This window comes from Nematolebias whitei, chromosome 10 (assembly GCF_014905685.2).
Source record: "Nematolebias whitei isolate Nwh7 chromosome 10, NemWhi1, whole genome shotgun sequence".
NCBI lineage: Eukaryota > Metazoa > Chordata > Actinopteri > Cyprinodontiformes > Rivulidae > Nematolebias > Nematolebias whitei.
This window is the reverse complement of record NC_056507.1, coordinates 21,256,778-21,273,711: the sequence shown is the minus strand read 5'-3', so window position 1 is coordinate 21,273,711 and position 16,934 is coordinate 21,256,778. Positions and strand designations below refer to the sequence as shown.

Genomic DNA, 16,934 nt, shown 5'->3' with positions numbered 1-16,934 from the left:
CATTAAAGTTGCTTTAAAAGTCATTTACTTACAATATTATAAGATTTGTGTTTTTATAACAGAAATTAGGTCATTGTATGAGATGATGTAGACACGTGGGCGGAAGTGAGCTACGTCATCACAACAGAAAGACAAGAGGAGGAAAAGCAGCCCGTCCGTGGATGTGACACGCTTACAGATCCGTGGAAAACACCCCTGCCAGCAGCAGGAAACCATGATCCGGTTCCAGCGGCGTCTTTAACCCGCTCCAAACGAACCGTGCGCGGGGAGCTTACCTTGTTCACCTGTCCGTCCGTACGTCCTGCAGCGCCATGGTGGAGCAGTCGGATCGAGCCCCGCTGCTGGACTGGGAGGAGATCCCACCGCCCGACCCGAATCAGGCGGCCCAGCCACCGCCACCGGAGGAGCAAGGCAGCACCGAGGCGGAGAAAAGTTCTCAGCCGGCCGGGAGGCATCATTTACCGCCAGCCACGGCCGTCTCCACCGCCGTCACCTACAGCCCGACGCGGAACGTAACAGCTGTCGTTGTGAGCCGGGACAGAAGCCTCCAGCCGGCACGAGTCTCCGGGTTCGGGGTTGACCGGAACCTGCCGTTCCCCTGCGTCCCACCGAGGGATCAGTGGGAGGAAAAGGACCAGATAGTGGCTGTGTTTGTGGTTACGTTCGATACGAGGTCAGGTAAGAAAACTGGATTTGTTTTCCTTCGCGTGCACTGAAAATGATCGTGTCTTATGATCTACGTTTTACAAGTTCTCTGACGGAACCTAAAGTGTTTTAATAAACCGGATTGTGTCAGATACCACTGCATTAAAAGGCATGTCTTGTGTTATGTATAGGAGTGCCCCAGGGTTCTGTGTCGGGGTCCTGTTCTTTTGGACAGATTAAAAGCAATTCAAGGGTTTTCATTTAGTTTTAATCTTTGTTCTGACATTGCTTACATATTTGCACTGTTTTATTGCATTTTAAACACTATGGTTTATTTTGTGGAAGGTGTAAACCTTACCTATTACTGTAAATGTGCACTTTTTAAATGCCATAGTGTGTATGGAGCTTAGGAACTTCAGGAAGTTCATGCACAAAATTGGCTTGTTCAAGAAATGAATGTGTCCATCCATCTTTTATCCACTTCCTCCTTTTTGGGTCGTGGGGGTCACTGGTGCCCATGACCTGTTATCACGGTGCGAGAGGCAGGGGACACCCTGGACAGGTCTCCAGTCCATCACAGGGACACACAGAGACAAACAAGCATTCACTCTCTCACTCAAATCTAGGGAAATGAATGCATCATATTTAAAATTCTTCAAAATGTTGAACTTTTTTTATGTATCAGGAAGAAGAAGTATAAAACCAGTAGTTAAACATGACACTCATCTGTTCCTGGGGTTAATATTTAATTACAGATGTGTTGGGCCTTTTGCAGCTGTATCAGATTTGAGGAAGTAGCTAGGATGAAAGTAGTGGAAAACTGGGAAGTAACTTCATTTTTTAACTGTGTGTGTGTCACAGGAAATATGATAGAGTGGTGTCTGCCTCATGACATCAACCTTGATGGAGTTGAATTCAAGTCAATGGCCAGCGGCTCCCATCGGATCACCAGTGACTTTATGTAAGTAGTGCTCTGACTTAAATTATCTTTTACCTGCCGCCAAAGGCCACAGCTAAACAACCTTATTCAACCCCCAAACATCTATAAACTGAACCAGTTTTACAGATATTTGGCTAAGATTTGATGTGGTAGCATCTAGGTGTCATTTATCGCACATGAGCGCTGACACATCTCACGAGATCTCAATATTGACCAATGATTTGACCAAAACTCTGCCCATTCTCAACAAAAGATGATCTTAGATTAAAACTTGTGCATGAAAGGCGGCAGGAGGTATGCTTTCCTTCAGGAATGTCAGACCTTTAACTTTTGTTGCTTTGCCTCTGGTTAGATATTTCCGTAAAGACAATTACTTCGGGCTGGCCTGTTTTGCCAACATGCCTGTTGAGAGCGAGCTGGAGCGAGGAGCGAGGATGAAGTCTGTGGGAATTCTGTCTCCTTCCTACACTTTGCTTTACCGCTACATGCACTTCCTGGAGAATCAAGTCAGGTAAGTCTGCTGGGGGAGTGTGTGTTCTTATTGTTGTTTCTGAATCCTTTATTTTATTCTTTATTTTTACACCAGCCTGTTTGCATTCTCTATTCTCACCCAACTTTCTTCACAGGTTTTTTTTTTTTTTATGCGCCAACCTCCTATCCATGTTTTTTGTTTCAGATGTTCTCATCAATTAAACATGAACCCTGATTCCCAGTTAGTTGCAGTTTTTGTCACAAGAACCCATTGAAGTGCTGTTTTTCTATGGAGTCTGAACACAATAAGCTGGAAGAAACTTTGACAGCATCTTTTCTCTTCTTTTCTACAACACTGCTCCTCTTATTCAGTCCCTTTAAGAGAACTTGACTCTCACTGATTGTGAATGAATATAAAAAAGCCACAATTTTAAGATCACAAACAGGGATGAATCTGCCTAAAATTTAGTTTGAAGTTTGAGTTCATAATGAGGCTTCAGATAGAAATGGTAAAATAAAATGAATTATGAATCACTTAGAAACTATGCAACAGACTCTCGGACTGATGAAAGGACAGGTCTACTGAGCACAAGCCAAGGGACCTCAAATTTTATCCTATTTCTCAGAAAAGCACGTAAAACAACCTAAGTGAAATGCAAAATAAATTGAAATGAAGAGATGTAAAATGATTCATAGACAAATTTACAATAAAATCAAATAAAAACAACAAAAAATGTCATTATTGGAATGGGACATCACATTTCCCAAAGGAGAAACATAAAAAGCTGCAAGGAGGACGAGATAAATGTACATGTTGTGTGAAACATGGTTCACACTAAATGTCAAATATACAGTGGCCCTGAGGTTTAAATGAACAATGTTTGAAAAAACACAATTACATTAAGCCAAGCTGGAAGTGGTGAAAAAAACAGAATTACAAATTTTAGTATAATTTTTTTTTTTTAATTTACTTTTCTTTTTTAAATGTTTTGCTACTTCTCTGTTTCTTAAATTTAAATTTGATCTATATAATATGTCAAATTGTTTGAGCAAATGTTGACCTTAGGAGGTATGACAGAGGATTCTTCACATTTATATGTATAATTTTGTAATTTGAGGTTATTATTTGTTCTTTTGTTCTTGTGTTCTATAAATAAAGTTAAAAAACGAAGTTTTTTTCACCACTTCCAGTTTGGCTTAATGTAATTGCGTTTTTTTTAAATGTTGTTCGTTTAAACCTCGGGGCCGCCATACAAATTACTATAATTTGAGACATTATAAGCCAAATATAAGACAACAAGAACTCTGTACAGGGATTTTAAATAAGCCACAAAAGTCACAGACTGATACAAATAATTCAAGGACTCAACACAACAATTATTAGGCCATAGATCCTAATCAATTTTACATTTTTATCTAATTATCCGAGAGTAAAATGATTTGAAACGTGTTTCGAAAACAAGCAATCACAGAAATGTAACAAAACCACAAATAGACCAACATAAAATGACACCAAATAGACCCAAAGTAAAGTTGCAACATATAATATAAATAAATTAAATTGAAAATGTGACCCAAAGCTCGTCTCCTCTCCCCTGCGGAATGACTGCATCACTATGTGCGGGGTGTTTTTTTCAATTTCAGGCTCTCTCTTTTTAGCCAAGGTGTGAGAGTCTGTTACGTTATTTTTCCCCTCCAAACCCTATACATGTGTCACTTTCACTATTTTTTGTCTGTCTAAACAGGTCTCACTTGGAAATGAGTCCTCGAGGCTCCATGTGATTTATCTATATAAATAAAGGTTGAATGAACAAACAGTGATGTAAAACAACCAATAACAAATGTAAAACAAGTTAAATTGGATATCTGGAGCCAAGTGTTTTAGTCCCTCCATTCTCAGGATGTTTTTAACAACAAATAGAAATTAGATAAATCATTTCAGTTTGCAGATTTGGTGCCTTTGGTTTATTTGAGCTGTGAACAAAGTGATGATCTACAGAAAAAAGAACAGAGAGATGATGAATACGCATCAAGTTGAATAACAGGCACGCATCATTAAAGCAAGCTTAATCTGCTTTATCATTCAGAGACATGAATGAGGCGCACCTGATGATGCTGTTTTGATCTCCTCGTTGGTTTTTAGACATCAGCTGCAGAATCCAGGCCAGTATTCTCCTCTAGAGGCCTTTTATGAGGATAAGAAGGCTGTTCTCCCCCCAATGGGAAATGGTGTGGTCACGTCGTGCCCCATGTGGAGCGTTGCCTCCATAAACCGCTGCATGCATCCAGAAATGAAGGTCTGAACACGCCAGAACACACTGTCATGTCTCCGAAGCTGCTCCTCCGCGAGAGTCACTGAACCACCTTCTTTCCTGCAGATCACCCATCCAGCTGGCTGCATGTCTCAGTTCATCCAGTTTTTTGGGGAGCAGATAATGGTGCTGTGGAAGTTTGTGCTGCTTCGGAAACGCCTCCTGATCTTCTCTCCTCCACCTATAGGTGTGGTGTGCTACAGGGGTGAGCAGCTGGAGCTTGTACTTTCTCTCATTCCTGTTAGGGGTCATGATGTAGATTTGTCAGGTTTTGTAGCGCTTGATCTCCTCATAGTCTAAGATTTTATTGGACAATATTGAAATCTGCTTGTATAATCTGTTTTATTCATCTGTTTTATTTTCTTCTGTCCACTCAGTGTATTGCTGTTGCTGCCTGGCTAATGTTTCCATACCAGGAATCGGAGTGTCTGTACCTGAACTACGGCCTTTTTTCTACATCAACATAGCCGACATCAGCGCCCTGGAAACAGAGCTGTCGTACGTGGCCTGTAAGAGACTTCGCTCCTCTGTCAGTGGTTCACCGGCCGCTATTTTCTCAGCTGAAATGATTTACACCCATGTGTGTTCGCATTTGTTTCAAGGCACGACAGAGAAAATCTTTGAGGAAAAGAAGAGGCTGTACGACGTCTACATCGACAACCAGAACGTGAAGACTCACAGAAGCCACCTGCAGCAGCTGCTCAGACTGAACGCAGCAGATAAGGAGAAGTACAGGAAGCTGAGTGAACAGAGGTACTTTAACATTCATTCATTCATTCATTCATTCATTCATTCATTCATTCATTCATTCAACCTTTATTTATACAGGTTAATCCCATTGAGCCTCAGGGACTCATTTACAAGGGAGACCTGATTTTAACAAAGAGCGATGACAACAGTGGAACAACAAAGACAACAGTAGACAATCATAAAGAAAGCGTACAAATTGAGATTTTTTTTTAATCAAGTGAAAATAAAATGGTATTTAAAAGAAAATGTAAAAAAAACAAAAAACAGCTAGGTTGTAAGGCAGGGGTGTCAAACCCACTTACAAAAGGGGGCCAAATTTAAAACCTTTTTCAAACTAAGGGCCCGTTTCAGAATCTACATTAATTCAAGTTAGACACCCAACATCTTTTCTTGGTTGCATGTTCCTCAACAAGAGTTTGATTGGTCTCATATGATGTTTTCGGTTGCATTTTTGACATCATAATCAAATATTACTGAAAATAATTAAAGTGATAAATGTATTTTATATTTAAAATAACATCTTGGGGGCCAGATTAAAGCCACTTAAAGAGGTCGAGAGCTTCAGATCTTTTTGCAAGATCTACCATTAATCACCACATCCTGAATTTGTAAACTAATGATAATTTTAAAAATAAATAAATAAATACTAGTATGTATTCTTCAAAGATTCTGTAATACCTCAACTTGTTGCCCATTGGTGAAATGTTACCATTCCATTCGTCCATTATCTTGCGCTTGATCCGAAGTCTGTTTGCGGGGGCAGCAGCTTGAGTAGGGGGGCCCAGACATCTCTCTCCACAGCCACCTCTTCCAGCTCTTCTGGAGGGACACCAAGGTGTTCCCAGGCCAACCGAGAGACGTAGTCTCTCCAGCATGTCCTGGGTCTTCCCTGGGGTCTCCTCCCAGACTGACATGCCCAGGGAGCATCTTTACCAGATGCCCGTGTCACCTCAACTGGCTCCTCTCGATGTGTAGAAGCAGCGGTTCTACTCTGAGTCACTCCTGGATAACTGAACTTCTCACCCTATCTCTAAGGGAGAGACCAGCTACCCTGAGGAAACTCATTTCAACTGTCTGTATCCTCGATCTCTTTCTGTCAGTCACTACACAGAGTTTGTGACCATGGTTGAGGGTAGGAATGTAGACTGAGCGGTAAACATAGAGCTTTACAGCTCAGCTCCCTCTTCACCACAATGGACCAGTACAGAGTCCGCAATACTGCAGATGCTGCACCAATCCGTCTGTCAGTCTCACGCTCCATTCTTCCCTCACTCATGAACAAAACTCCAAGATACTTGAACTCCACTTGAGGCAGAACCTCACCCTCAACCCGTAGAGATCAATCCACTTTTTTCCAACTGATCATTTACCCATTTGTTGTTTTATATTATTGTGGGTGGTTTATTTAATTCATTTAAACATTGAAAATTCAGTTTTTTGTTTTTATTGTTGCTCAGTTTGAAACCATTCATAGTTTAGATAAAGGTTTAACGTTATAAAACATGTAAGTTTTGCGTTTCTGAGTAAGCTGCAAATTTAAGTTAGCCAATTAAAACGCAGAACAAGCACACAGATGTGTATTTTACAAGGGATATGAAATTTACTCCATCATAGATTTAATAATGTTGTTTTTTGTTAATTCAGGCAAATGCTGCTGTACTCTCAGGAGGTGGATGAAGACTGCACATCAAATGAAGAGGATCTTTTCATTCTGTGAGTCCCTGACAGGCGTTTTTGTTTCAGCTGAGTCATTCTCTAACAAAGCTGTGTGACCTGCTTGGTTTTATCTTCCCAAACTGTGATCTAGTTGTTTGAACATACACTGATGCTTTCATTTTCATTGCTCTAGGTTCTTCATGGAGCTGAATAATCGCATCTTTCAGACCCTGTCGGAGGTGGCGGGGAGCGCTGATCCCACCCTCACCGCTGATCATGTGAGGGCCATGGGGTTGGATCCCCAGGGTGACCGCTCCTTCCTGCTCGACCTGCTGGATGTGTACGGCATCGATGTTGCACTTGTCATAGACAACCTCTGCTGCTCCTGAGCCCACTGAACCTCTGGGACACGTGGACGCCAGTGGATTATTTGTACATGTGAGGCTTAAAAACACGAAGACACTGAAAGCACTGCCTCCATCGTAGAACCTTGTGTGTTCCACTGTTATCATGCCGGGTTTCTCCTTTGACCTGTGGAGACGGCTCACTGTGGGTGATGTGAACACTTAATATACACTGGGTCACAGCGGCTGATGGACACCTGGATATCAGGCCGTACTGCAGAGCTGCTGACGACAGCTGCTGCGTTTTGACGTTTTTCTGTTTGACTGTTATTCTGGTTCAACACTGACAGCTCTGCAGCTTGGGTGAAGGACGGAGTTATATCTGAAAAAATTCAACCACTGGGATTTATGTGGTATTCAAATACTCTCTCTCAGAAATTAAACACTTTTCTTTTGAGTACTGTGACCTTGTACTTAGACGTTTCCCCTTTTTTTTGTTGTTAGATCTACTTTTAGAAATTTCTTAATAATTGCAGAAAGTTTCATTTTTTTCATGCGTAAATTAAAGATTTACTTCTTATTCCTTAAAGGAATGCATCTGACCCGCTGCCTGTCGTGTCAACGTTTTAACGATGCGCGCGATCTCATGCAATGTCTCAAGATGTGGCGCTTCAAGCACGTGTTGTGGACGACTCTCAGCTACCACCACCACATTGTAGCTCATTATCGTCAAAAGTGACTTTAAAGTGTCACCATTGTAGTTTTTCTCTAAGTTTAGATTGATGTGATCATTCGAGCCAATCCCAGAAGATAACTGGCTGTGCATATTCAACGACTACGCTGCAAGTTTTATTAGAATTTAAGTAGCGGTTTATGAGATATGTTGGTAACAGATGGGCGCGCACACACATTTTCACCTTTCAGCAGCGACTGATAATAATCAATACAAAAACATATTGTTACTTTTATTATTATAAATGAGGTGAGAGAATAAAGCACCTGTACCTGCCCTACTTTTTATAATTGTGAGGGGTAATCGATCTGAATAGGAAAAAATTATAATAGCTATTAATGCTTTAAGCACTTTGAACACAGGCCATGTCTGCTCATGTCTCTGTTTGCCAGAGAAAGTAATAAATATGTTCAGATGGACTTTTTATGACATTGCTCCTCATTTTACATTGTTCTCAACTGGTTGAATACATTTCAGTGAATACATTTCACTTATTGTGAATGCTGCACTATATCCACCAGCGGATTGTTTTCCTCGTGCACACATCAGGCTTAACTGTTATCTACACGGTTTCTGGTTTAATTATTTTGAACTAACTGCAGAGTGGAGATGTGCTGGAAAGATGTTTGTAGCTGACCGACACACAAAGCTCCTCTCCGCTCGTCTTGTGGACAAAGATTTATTTTTTAAATTATATTTGTTGGGTGATTTGTTGATGTCCTGCTGATAGCTGAGGGGAAAAAAAGAAGCTTTAACTCCTCTTTGGTCTGATTCACTGAAAGGACTCTGTTTCAGCTGAGAGGTTCCCTCAGACCTTTCATCACAGCCCCGTTCAGCCCATCTTCTGATCGATGAGCCAAACGTGTCCGTTGAATGCTGCTGGCAGGGTGTCGTTAGTGCTCATCAGATGTTCAATCACAGAGATGATTTGTTCCATTTTGGGACACATGAGGCTGATTTTTGTTTTAGTCAAAACTCAAATATCAATTTCTCACACTCGAGTATTTTTTTTTTTTTATCTGTTTCTTGTTATAATCCATTTGTTGATTTACTTAGCATACAAATATGGTGTGGGGACTTTTATACAACTTGATTTATAACCCTCTGAGATGTTTTTTTTTGGGTTACTTAAAACACAAAGAATAAAATGCACTGTTATATATGAAAGAAAGGGGCAGTTAAGCTTTATTTTTAATATGGGGCCTTAAAATGTGACATTGTCAAACATATAGCAAAATAATCTGTCTATCTTTTTGTATGTCGTCATTATCTGCTGAACGAATGTGTTTGCACTTTTCACTAATCTTACTGTTAGCTCTTCTCATTTCTGTTTGCTTTAGAAGTGTACACTTAATGCATCAATGAATGTGCACAGCACACACACCACTGTATAAAATGCCTTTTTTTTGTAGAAATGTTCGCAGATGTGTACCAGCATCAGCTAAAAATTACTGTACAGTCTGAATGTCCACGGCAGTGAAAAGTGCTGCACACACATGCACAGCAACACATCTGAGTTGTGTAATTGTTCTTTTTGATTGTAAGAAAAGTCAAAAGTAGTCACAGATTGTAAGTCTCCACCTCTACCTATGGGAACCACTGTAAGAGGCGTCGGTTCTGTACACTAAACTCAACAGCATGGGCAACTGTCGATTCCACTGTACTGCCTTTGTAAAACAATAAAATACTGATACTGTTCAAGTGTTGCCCAACAGCTGTCTTCTCTCTAGTTCCACCTTTACTAAAGGTACACTCATCTTTCCTCGCTTAGTTTAAAAAAAACAAAAAACATTTAACCTCTGTGTTTAATCATGTAGCTACACTTCAGGCATTCAGATTGCAAAACAAGTCAATAAAATCAATATGTAGATAAGCTAGATCATTATACTGCTTTGGGACAAATACAGTACACAAAGTAGTATATTACTTTTTATGTTGAATAAAATGCTTTATTCTCATTTCACTTTATTTAGTTTTAAATAAGTTATTCAGTTTATTATTTAGTCCCTCTTCACAATCTACATAAGTAGTATAGGTCAGATCATCCCTGATGCATCCCTACATTTCTATGCAGATGACACAGTTGTTTATTGTCGAGCTAAATCAGTTGTTAAGGTTGTCCAGTATTTCCAGTCTACATTCGACATTATCCAGTCAGATTTGTTCCATATCAAACTGGTGCTAATTGCTGATAAAACCAAAGGGAGGTTGTTTTCAAACAGGAAGTTGGTACCAACAGTTCTTCCTTCCACGGTATTTTATCTATGAATTATGTCCCTATTGAGCTTGTCGATTCTTATAAATACTTGGGTTTTAAGCTCCATGTCGAAAACTTGGTAAAAAAACTGAAAGTAAAACTGGGTTTCTTTTTCAGAAATGGATCCTAACTGAATGCTAGAAAACACCTTATGCTACATTCCTTCTGTCCATTGACTACGGTGACATTATTTCTATGAACTAGGGGTGCACTGATTGCAGTTTTCTGGCCAATCACCGGTTTCTAAAAAGTCTGACCTGCCGATTCTGATTTTGACCGATATCGATTTTGTTTTATAAGTTTTCACTTTATTTAGTTTTAAATAAGTTATAGTTATAATTATAATAAGTTATAATAGGTCAGGTGTTATAAGGTCACAATGCACCTTCAATTTTATATTATTTTACTGAATAACATACCCTTTAACAATATCCTAGAAACAATCCAAATTTGTTTTAAATGGCCATGAGGTAGTGCTCTGAAATATAAATGAAGTTCAGACAATTGTTAAAACAAAAAAAAAAAGGTAAAATCAGTTTCTCATGCAGGTATTGGCCGATTTCCGATTTACCATAATTAAGGAAATCGGTGCACCCCTAATATGAACGCCTCTACAAGCACCCTGCAGATGTTGGACACTATATCACAGTGCACTAAGATTCAACCCTACTCTTTGCACCCTGTATTCACTGTTTAACTGGTCATCTTTAACTTCACGCAGACTCTCTCACTGGTACATTTTCATATTTAAATCACTTCTTGTCTCCTACATGTCACTTTGTCAGTACAGTGTTCCCTCCGTGAGGACTGAACTTGGCAAAAGGGCTTCTCCTAGCCCACTCCTGTTTACTGGAACATCTTGCAAAAAGATCTGAAGTTGTAGACTTTGGCCTCTAGGGTTTTTTGAACAACTCCTAAGTTCATGGCTAAAACCAACGCAGACATGTTCCTGTTTTTAATGTTTTACATTGTCTTTTTGTTTCATTTTTATATAATTTCTTTAATTTACTTTTCATTTTATATGCTTTTTATATGATTATATTGTCTGTACTTCATCTGTGTTCTTTGTTTAGGTCTCTCTTGTAAAGGAGTCCTCATGACTCACTGAGACTAACCTGTATAAATAAGGTTTAAATTCACCAATGTTGAACGAAGCACCGATTCACAGCAGAAGTTATCTTAGGCTACTACACAAAGAAGAAAAAAAACAAAAACAATTCAGTTTGAAACAAATCTAGTACATATCCAGTCAACTCAAATACAGTCCATTATGAAATGCCAGTCAGTAAAAGTTATCTAAATAAACCACCAGATTGTTACATCTTCTCTTCCTTGCAACAGACCTTTCTGCAGTTGCTTAATGTGCATGCATAAAACTGGGTAGTACTCCACCCCAAATAGTTTCATAGCTATGTATTTTACACCTGCTTTTATTAACCAATATACACAATTGTATTTGTAAATTAGTCTTATTGGTATTTTACTTTGAGTGAGGCATGTGACTGAATGCAGAGCACAGCTGAAACAGATATTAACATTGTTTCGACCAAGTGCATTTCCTTGAACCGAAAAGTGGACATTTAAACCACAATGCATCGCAAAATACTAACTTTGAGCATGTACATTAGTAACTGTAAGAAGGTCAATCCCCCATCCTGAGAAGAACAGAGGCGACAGTGGAAAGTAAAGGCGCCCTTTTAACAAGCAGAAACCTCCGGCAGTACCAGGCTCATAATGAGCAGCCATCTGTCTCTACCTGGTGGGGATTAAAGAGACAAACAGAAAGTGGTCAAAGTGTAGTTCCTACAAAAAGAAAAAAACAAAAAAGAAAGATGGCAACTGTAATTTACACTAAAAAGGAACATTTAATCATATCGTTAAAAGTAGAGAGTACGATATCAGCCTCAGGGACAGAAACTGGAAGTTGGTTCCACAAGAGAGGGATCTGATAGCTAAAAGCTCTTCTTTCCATTTTACATTTGGAAACTTTAGGAACCATAAATAAACCTACAGCTGACGAGCAAAGTGCTGTTAGAAAAAATATGAAGGAATTTGATCTTTAACACAAGATGAAACAGGGTTGTTGAATGTTTTGCATACAAGGAGAAAGCCTTCAACTCCTATCCTGAATTTTATGACCGTAATAATCAGATATCTTTGTCATATGTAGAGGAAAGGCAGCAAAGTTCAAACTAAAACCATGCCTAAGGCATTTAGGAAACAAATGCCAATGACAGGCTTTTCTCAAGTTACTGTTTATGATTGTATTGCATTATAATCAAACTGACAATAATTGGTTTCAATCTGACTTTAATGGACTTGTTTGTACCCTGAGACTACTTTGGTTGTGAATTGGAGCTATCTAAATAAAATGAACTGAATTTTTACACAAGTACACTTGACAAGAGAGACATACTGTATTTATTTTATTAAACACCTTTACATGTGATGGAAGTTGTAAATCATTCAGTAAACTCTATATCTGTGAAAGACATCTAGATGGGTTAAATAATTAATAGGTCTTGGTCCTTTTATGTAAAGGCATCTGTTCTGAGCTGGTTAAATTAACTCCAACTTCTTATTTACATGTTGAAAAGGAAACTGCTCTGACCAACAGCTTTTATAACCATTTTAAAAGTCATGGACAAATGGAAATCCATTTTCAGAATTCATTCTGGATTTTACGACGTGATGTTTCTTTAAAAGTTAGCTTTTGCCGAGTTATGTTTTTTTCATCCCTGTAGCTGTGCGAGGAGCTGCTCTCTGCGCTCTGCACTGATGAAGAAGCGGAGTTTCCTTGGCAACAGCCTTATCTCTACAGGCATGGCCTCATACTCCTCGTTGTCAATATTGTAGAAGCCAGAGGCACCCTGCAGGAGCGATAGAAAAACTATATGTTACATGACAAACACACAAATAATGACTTATAAAAATAAGATTAAATACAAGTTAAAGCAAAACTGGTCAGATTTGCCCTAAAATTATGCAGCTAAAATTAAATCTACAATCATTTAAACTATTTCTCACCTCGAGCAGCTTTACGTGACAAGCACTGGCTTCCAGTTTTGTGGAATTTTCTGTGAATATTGTTGGGTCCTTTTGTTTTTTATTTCTGTGAAAAAATATTTATAAAAATAACTAATACAAATTAAAATCTTTTAATTCTTTTAAGCTTTAAAGTGTTCTGAATGACCCAGTGAAGACTGTTGGTACTGACCCGACAGAGATGAACTCGCCCACGGTAAAGTTGTTTGGCTCGGCACAGATCATCAGAGAGTCATTTACTCGCTACAAATTCAAATAAAAGAGGCACAGAAATTAGAGATACAAAGACAGATGAAGCCTAAAATGCACGCTATGGCTTTTTAAAGAGTAATTGCTACATTTTAAAAATCAAATAATTATCCCACTGACCCTCTCCACTGGGTTTTTGTTGTGTGTTTGAATGTAGAACTCCACTGTCGACAGCTGCTGTTCTTCCCACTTCTCTGGCTCTTCCACTTTTGGAGGCTCTGAGCAAAAACAGATTCAAAAAACAAATTTAAATGCTATGCTGCACTCCAGACATAATAAATACAGAATGTTGTTTTTTTTACCTTCAACTGGAGGGTTCCAGTAGTTCTTCAGTCTGCGGATGATGCGGTAAATCAGGTTAGGCCTGGGGGGCTTCTGAGAGGGCAGGTCAGGAGGGCGAAGTGTGGGAGCTAAATGAGAAATGGAAACATCTCGGACGACAGGCCATTCCTAAAAAATACACACAAATACATACAAATAAATACAACTGTATTAAATTTAAAAGATACAAACATTTAATAAAAATAAATAAATCTGCAGCATAAAAAAAAAAAAAAAAAAAAAACGCTCCAAAATGTAATTTTATATGTACATGAAAAGAAGAAATTTAAAAAAGTACACTAATGAGATTCAAATGTCAAAGATTTCAAAATCAACTTTATATTCTGACACGATGTGCATCCAGAATCTTGAAGAACAAACAAACTTTACCCTCAGGGTGTAAAGCCAGTGCGCTGCGCTGGTCTTCAATGGTCCAAGGTACCAGTATCTGTTTGGACAAGATATTAAAGTAAATTTGTCCTGTTTATAATGAATCATGTAATCAGTGTGACCATCTGGGTAATTTTACTTGCTAATTTTTGCAGCTGCATCTCTAAAAGCACCCCAGCGCAATCCAACCAAAGAAAAGACAGGCTGTTCTTTCTCTCCCTGCAAAAACAAACATACAAATACAAAGCAAAAAACTTGTAATTAAGCATCATTAGTAACTTTTTTTTAACACCTTGTCAAGGCAATGCAATACTCTTCAATAATCATTTCAGGTTTTTCAAAATAAAACAATATGTTTAATCTATTAAACAAGTTATGATAGTCGTAGTACTCATAGTGTGGATGAGAGAAATCTGCACCAGACTGAAGTGTTTCTTACTTTGATTTGTAGCACATCCAAAGGTACAGTCTCTCCTTTCAAAATGGACAACGTGGCTGATGTAATGTTTCTAAAACATATCACAGAACGTAAGAAACTATCACACTGTAAAAGCCATACATGGGTTATATGAAATAAAATCAGTCTATTCATCAGGGGCTTGTTTCAGACATTCATGTTACTTACTTCACCTTGTTGTCACTAAGTAGATGAAGACTTGGACTCAGGGAATTATTAGCACCCAGTGGAATGAATCCAATTGGTGTATTACTGAAGGTTTCCTATTATCAGAAAATGCACTTGTAATGAATTTTCCACTTATTAGTTGATGCAAATTATTATAGAACATGAGAATAATACAGGAAATTAGCTAATTGATATTACTTGATCTGGCCTCCGCAGTAAACCTGTGATGACCTCCTGCAAAGTGCCGTCCCCTCCAGCTACAATCAACATGTCTGTTTGTTCCATAAGCTCAATCAGTTTTTTTGCCTGGCCTTCATAGTCAGTCTGGAGAGGAAAATAACAAATAACATGATCTCATGCATGGTAACCCTTTCCCAAGCCACTAAAATGAATACATAATGAAAAAGATTTTTTGACGATACCTTGACTACAGTAATCTCCACTCCAGCCAGGTGTAAAATAGGTGCAGCATTCTTTTCAAACAAATTGTTGGCTTTCCTGGATAAATTTAAAACGGAAAAATAGATTTTAAGAAAGGTGGGTATGTGAATTAACTGTTTATATTTCTCTTATCCTCTTACCCACTGGAAGCTGCAGGGTTCAAAATCACAGTGGCCTTTTTCAGCTGCTCCTGGGGTGCTATCAATTGACGTCCAAATTCCTAACGATAAAATAATGGTTTATTGAGTACTAAATGTCATTGTGATTGTATTTTAATAGGCGATACTTTACCTTTGCCAACTGACAAGCCTCTCTGCGCACAGCATTGTCACTAATAAAACACAATGTACAGCATTTAGGACAAAGGAACAAAATCATTAGTCAAAATCTAAAAGCTCAGAAACCCACCATTGTTTACCATACAGAAAGTATCCCCCGTAGGACAGGACGCACACAGCGACTGTAGATTTCTTCCAGTGATTTCGTAGAGTCCGAAACACTTTTACAACACGAGCCATTGTTATAATACTAAAAGCCTCTCTATTATTGTGAGTAGCTACATTTACAGCCGTAAATATAACTGAAAGTCACGAATAATAGATTTTTACTAGAGCGGTCACACGCCTTTACTACATGTACTTACTAGTGTAACGTTAAAACAATACCGACCGAAACACAAGGCGGAACACATGTTAGAGCGTGTGAAAGGAAAACATATTCTTGTCTATCCCATTGTTTGAACTAAATAACATATAGTATTATTTCAAAAATAGTGAAACAGAATTTTAAGTTAATCTAAATTATTTCTTAGGCTAACGTTTACATGTTTCCCTAGTAAACTACAATTCCCGACATAGAAATACACAAGCTCAGTTTCATTAAAGGACCTCGCCTGAAAGTTTCACCAAAAGCAATGAAAAATATATCAATCCAATTTATTAAGTGAGTTTACATTTTATGTTAAGAGTGTAATTGTTCAGTAAACTCTACCAAAGTGACTCTATGTTTTTTCATATGGTATTTAACATTTTACATTTCACACCGGCAGAAACCAGCCAGATCCTACTAAAATTGTCAGTGTGTCTATCATGGCGGCTCCGATGGCGGTAAATTCAGGTAGCAATGCTTATTTTATTAAGTAGTTTTGTTGCAACATTTTAGCTTATGTGAAAATAATTAATATCACAATTAAAGGCGAAGAAGCAATAAATTTAATTGTCAGTGTTCTGTTATTACATATTGAGTGCATTAATCTGACTGAAGTTCCGGCTCGGGGCTGTTGGGCTACTTAGCTTAGCCTGTCAGATTAGCATGTGTGAGTGTTCATAGGCAATTGTTCTACCTCATTTCACTGAGAAAAACAGATACATTGTATGTGTTAGATGGACTGTACTTATATAGCGCCTTTCTTTCTAATCAAGATACTCAAAGCGCTTTACAATACAATGTGTGCCCTCATAATTGATTTACCCATCCACACATACAGCACTCTATCTGCAAAGCTAATCTGAATCTGTAGAGACATTAGTTTAGATCACATTCATTCACCGATGGGACACACATCAGAGGCAATGAGGGGTTTAGTGTCTTGCCCAGGGACACTTCAACATGTGACTGATTGTTGATGGAATCGAACCTCCAGCTTTCCCATTGAAGGACGATTGCTCTAACCACTTAGCCACAGCTGCCCCATAAATAATAAGAAATAAATATCCTGATGCATGCTCAATAATCCAGGTAGAAAAATCTAAAAAA

At 38.5% G+C, this 16,934-nt stretch overlaps 3 protein-coding genes across 3 annotated transcripts in view; 2 read left to right on the top strand and 1 right to left on the bottom strand.

Moving 5' to 3' along the window:
* Positions 1 to 126: 126 nt before the first annotated feature.
* dennd11 (DENN domain containing 11) lies at positions 127 to 7,227 on the top strand. Its single transcript, XM_037682779.1, has 9 exons — positions 127 to 678; positions 1,507 to 1,606; positions 1,938 to 2,096; positions 4,200 to 4,353; positions 4,435 to 4,573; positions 4,746 to 4,877; positions 4,971 to 5,121; positions 6,763 to 6,831; positions 6,968 to 7,227. Exons 1-9 carry the CDS (start codon positions 312 to 314, stop codon positions 7,161 to 7,163), a joined length of 1,467 nt encoding a protein of 488 aa, XP_037538707.1. The 5' UTR covers positions 127 to 311; the 3' UTR covers positions 7,164 to 7,227.
* A 5,384-nt stretch (positions 7,228 to 12,611) lies between these two features.
* Positions 12,612 to 15,798, bottom strand: agk (acylglycerol kinase). The gene is made up of 14 exons (XM_037682777.1): positions 15,588 to 15,798; positions 15,471 to 15,510; positions 15,320 to 15,399; positions 15,161 to 15,236; positions 14,937 to 15,062; positions 14,739 to 14,833; positions 14,553 to 14,622; positions 14,253 to 14,332; positions 14,114 to 14,171; positions 13,705 to 13,852; positions 13,523 to 13,620; positions 13,326 to 13,396; positions 13,136 to 13,220; positions 12,612 to 12,978 (listed from the first exon to the last, which is right to left on the bottom strand). Exons 1-14 carry the CDS (start codon positions 15,695 to 15,697, stop codon positions 12,841 to 12,843), a joined length of 1,275 nt encoding a protein of 424 aa, XP_037538705.1. The 5' UTR covers positions 15,698 to 15,798; the 3' UTR covers positions 12,612 to 12,840.
* A 469-nt stretch (positions 15,799 to 16,267) lies between these two features.
* Positions 16,268 to 16,934, top strand: part of nup205 (nucleoporin 205) — a 23,604-nt gene continuing 22,937 nt past the window's right edge. Inside the window, exon 1 of the mRNA XM_037683450.1 lies at positions 16,268 to 16,295. Within this exon, the coding sequence (XP_037539378.1) occupies positions 16,268 to 16,295 (28 nt within the window). The remainder of the gene's footprint in view (positions 16,296 to 16,934) is intronic.

Coding starts and splice junctions, on each gene's coding strand:
- dennd11 (XM_037682779.1), top strand. CDS start 312: ATGGTGGAGCAGTCGGATCGAGCCCCGCTGCTGGACTGGGAGGAGATC. Junction 4,354..4,434: donor GCATGCATCCAGAAATGAAG/GTCTGAACACGC, acceptor TCTTTCCTGCAG/ATCACCCATCCAGCTGGCTG. Junction 4,574..4,745: donor AGGTGTGGTGTGCTACAGGG/GTGAGCAGCTGG, acceptor CTGTCCACTCAG/TGTATTGCTGTTGCTGCCTG.
- agk (XM_037682777.1), bottom strand. CDS start 15,697: ATGGCTCGTGTTGTAAAAGTGTTTCGGACTCTACGAAATCACTGGAAG. Junction 15,063..15,160: donor TGGAGATTACTGTAGTCAAG/GTATCGTCAAAA, acceptor TTTCCTCTCCAG/ACTGACTATGAAGGCCAGGC. Junction 14,333..14,552: donor TGGATGTGCTACAAATCAAA/GTAAGAAACACT, acceptor TTGTTTTTGCAG/GGAGAGAAAGAACAGCCTGT.